The sequence below is a fragment of the Dendroctonus ponderosae genome, unplaced genomic scaffold, assembly GCF_020466585.1.
Source record: "Dendroctonus ponderosae isolate FM_Combo_2020 unplaced genomic scaffold, Dpon_F_20191213v2 Dpon_F_20191213_11, whole genome shotgun sequence".
In the NCBI taxonomy this organism is placed as follows: domain Eukaryota; kingdom Metazoa; phylum Arthropoda; class Insecta; order Coleoptera; family Curculionidae; genus Dendroctonus; species Dendroctonus ponderosae.
The window spans coordinates 5,020,861-5,024,148 of NW_026017213.1; the positions used below are offsets into that span (position 1 = coordinate 5,020,861).

The 3,288-nt window shown below is 43.0% G+C and overlaps 1 protein-coding gene across 2 annotated transcripts in view; it reads left to right on the forward strand.

The window, feature by feature from the left end:
* LOC109534792 overlaps window positions 1-2,647 on the forward strand; it is a 6,528-nt gene extending 3,881 nt beyond the window's left edge. The window contains exons 2-6 of one of the 2 annotated variants that reach the window (XM_019900580.2): window positions 1,208-1,320; window positions 1,371-1,622; window positions 1,677-1,886; window positions 1,944-2,159; window positions 2,213-2,647. In XM_019900580.2, coding sequence (XP_019756139.1) covers window positions 1,219-1,320; window positions 1,371-1,622; window positions 1,677-1,886; window positions 1,944-2,159; window positions 2,213-2,524 — 1,092 coding nt within the window. In that variant the 5' untranslated portion in view covers window positions 1,208-1,218 and the 3' untranslated portion in view covers window positions 2,525-2,647. Of the gene's footprint in view, window positions 1-1,207; window positions 1,321-1,370; window positions 1,887-1,943; window positions 2,160-2,212 lie in introns of both variants that reach the window. The other variant, XM_019900579.2, reaches the window with a different exon arrangement.
* The last annotated feature ends 641 nt before the right edge of the window (window positions 2,648-3,288 follow it).

The following is a 3,288-nucleotide window of genomic DNA, read 5'->3' on the forward strand; positions in this document are numbered from 1 at the left end:
AAATGTAAATCCTCTTTAAACCCAAAGTAATTTGAAGAAATTGACTAAAGCGTCATTTTCGAATTCATGGTAAAACGTCATTTGAAATAAAAAAAAGGCAGTGAGGAGGACGCTCCAAAGCAAAATAGCTTCAATTCAAAGCGAGAAAAAAGCAACATTTGAAAGAGAAGAAAAGCTACACAAATGAGCAAAAAATGTAAATCCTCTTTAAACCCAAAGTAATTTGAAGAAATTGACTAAAGCGTCATTTTCGAATTCATGGTAAAACGTCATTTGAAATAAAAAAAAAGGCAGTGAGGAGGACGCTCCAAAGCAAAATAGCTTCAATTCAAAGCGAGAAAAAAGCAACATTTGAAAGAGAAGAAAAGCTACACAAATGAGCAAAAAATGTAAATCCTCTTTAAACCCAAAGTAATTTGAAGAAATTGACTAAAGCGCATTTAGGTTGAAATTGATCCAAAGCTCTGACGCCTAAACCAGAAAAAGTGTCACATAAAACTGCCCACGAACTGGCTCAAGTTCAGTAGGTCTCAGGGTCAGAATTTATGTTTATTAGCATATTTGATTGATCCAGTTTATGAATGGGATTCGCGTTTGGTGTCAACATAAACACCGACTTTGAATGAAAAACCACGTCGATTAGCTGGTTTGCTAAGCTTAATCCGAAAAAACGGACAGTGGCAAACTGGCCCAAAAAAATCTAGAAAATTGCCAAAAAAACTGTGAAACTTCCCGATTAGTATGCAAAGAGCAAAGCCTGGTAACTAAATAAGTACAAGTGAGAAAAGTGAAAAGAATCGTACACAAAATGCAAATTAGAGCCGCTGTTGATTAAAAAAATTAGACGTTCAGTGGCGCACAAAACAAATAAGGCAAAAGTCTCTTTGGAGGAACAGTTCCGAAGTAAGCAGGAGCAAAGGACGTGCTTCCCTTTACGCATTCTCTTACACCTACTTAAGTGGGCACCACTATTCTTCTACAATTTCTGCAATTTGAGGCTCTATTCGAGATGTGTTCCAACTTTTGGCCCAGACCATCTTTACCACCCTTAAGACTTAAGGGGTTTTTCTACAGAGCAACTCTTCACCCCATAACCACTTTCCTCAACATTACGTGCATAAACCCAGTCCAATTGCCTGATTGTGCACAATATTTCGAAACACCATCGACTATTTAATGAATGAACGCACCTGATGAATGATTGCAGATTGCGCCAGTATGAAGACATCTACATTAGCAGTGGCGTGGCTCTGGATGGGGCTGGTGGCGGCGTTTGGAGGCAGCGAGGACCGATTCATCAAGAAATACGCCATGATGAAGGTAAGCAATCTTAACCTCTTTGATTCTTGAAAATTGAATGAATCCTGCAGATATACGAGAGCTGTTTTGGCCCGGAAGTCGTGCGCCAGATTCGCAAGGAAATGAAAGCGGCCTGTTTGAAGTGCGCCACCTATGAAGCGCCTGCAGCCCCAGCTACAACTGCTGCGCCTCCCCAGCCTTCTTCTACTGAAGATCCTGGGCAAGCCGACGCCAATTTGCCTGCGGCAAACCCCGCCTACAGCGGCAACGCCCAGGGAATCGACGTGGATAAGCTGCATCAAGCCATCATGGCCTTCAGGCCTGTAAGTCACCCCCAGCCCAGCCAATCGCTCGCCAGCTCTACTGGGCATTTCCAGAATATGGGGCAACAGCCCTACAGGCCTGCCTCCTACTCCCAGGCGCCCCCTAATAACTTCTACAGCCCCATGGCTTTCAGCAATCCAGGTTTCCAGAACCCGGGCGGCTTCCCCTTCTTTTACCCAGGATATCAGCAGATCCCGTTCTCTCCCTATGGAGGCTACCCAGTGGTGGGACAACAGTTCTATGGAAGCGGCACCCGAATGTCTGTAAGTGCTCGCGCAACACCTTTAAGATGGTCGTGGAGATTCTTCTACATTTTCCAGAGGGATATGGACATTAGGGGCCAGATTGAGGCAATTACTTCAAAGATGAGCGGCAAAGTGCGCAATGTGACCTGCGTGATGCAGGAACTCGGATATTTGGACGCCAATCTGGAACCGAACTTTGAGAAGATCAGCGAGAGGATCGGCAATCTGCCAGTGGATGAGGAACTGAGGCGTGATATGCAGGATGGTGTTTCTTTCTGCCAACAGTTCTCTGTAAGCTCCAGTTGAACCTTCAGGAAACTCTAGCAAACTAATCACATTTTCAGCAATGCGTGCCGGAAGTGAAGAAGGAAAAGTCCCCATTGAGCCGCGAGCTGATCCGGCCGATGTTCTTCTTCAAGTGCTACAAGCACAAGAAGCTGGAAGCCTGCATTATGCGGGACGTGAGGGAAAAGTACGCGGGAGTGACTGAGGACGACTTTGAGGGAGGCGACATGGAGTTGAGGCGCACCGGGCGTCATGGAAAGGCCGCCAGTCTTGGAACGGACGAGGAGAGCGAAGTGGATAACTTGGCAGCTTCCATGTACGAGTTCCTCTACGCTAGTGACAGTGGCTTTGATGTGGATGGCATTTTGTAAGCTCTTCAGCTGCATTTCCCTTGGACTTTTGCAATGGAACAGTACGGGATTTTGTACAGTTTTATTGTGAAAATTCGATGATGTTCGTTCTTATTTATTCAAATAAAGGAGTGTGTGGAATAACGGCGGCCTCAAAATGATTTGGTGATTGAATCAGGTTTGTGTTGTTTTTGTTTCACTTAAAGCAACATATTTTGCCGATTTAATAATTTGCAAATACTGTTTGTTGCGCTGTTCTTTCTTGGGTTTCTTCGCGTTTAGCAGACAAAAAGCGAGGTTTTATAAAAAATATATAACAGTTCACAAATACAGAAGCGGCGTGGTTCTTTAATCAGGTTTGTCGCGTTTTGAATACTGAACAACGTTGATTGAAGTTCAGGTTTTACGTTGTTTTTATTTCACTTAAAGCGATATATTTTCTTCAATTTAAGAATTTACAAATACAGACGCCGCCTTGTTTTTTCCAGTTTCTTCGCGTTTAGCCAACTAAACAATAGTGGTTTTATAAAAGAATGTGTAACAATTTACAAATACAGAGGCTGCGCTGTTCTTTCTTGGGTTTCTTCGCGTTTAGCAGACAAAAAGCGAGGTTTTATAAAAAATATATAACAGTTTAGAAATACAGAAGCGGCGTGGTTCTTTCATCAGGTTTGTTGCGTTTTGGACACTCAACAACGTTTATTGAAGTTCAGGTTTTGAGTTGTTGGTATTTCACTTAAAGCAATATATTTTCTTCAATTTAAGAATTTACAAATACAGACGCC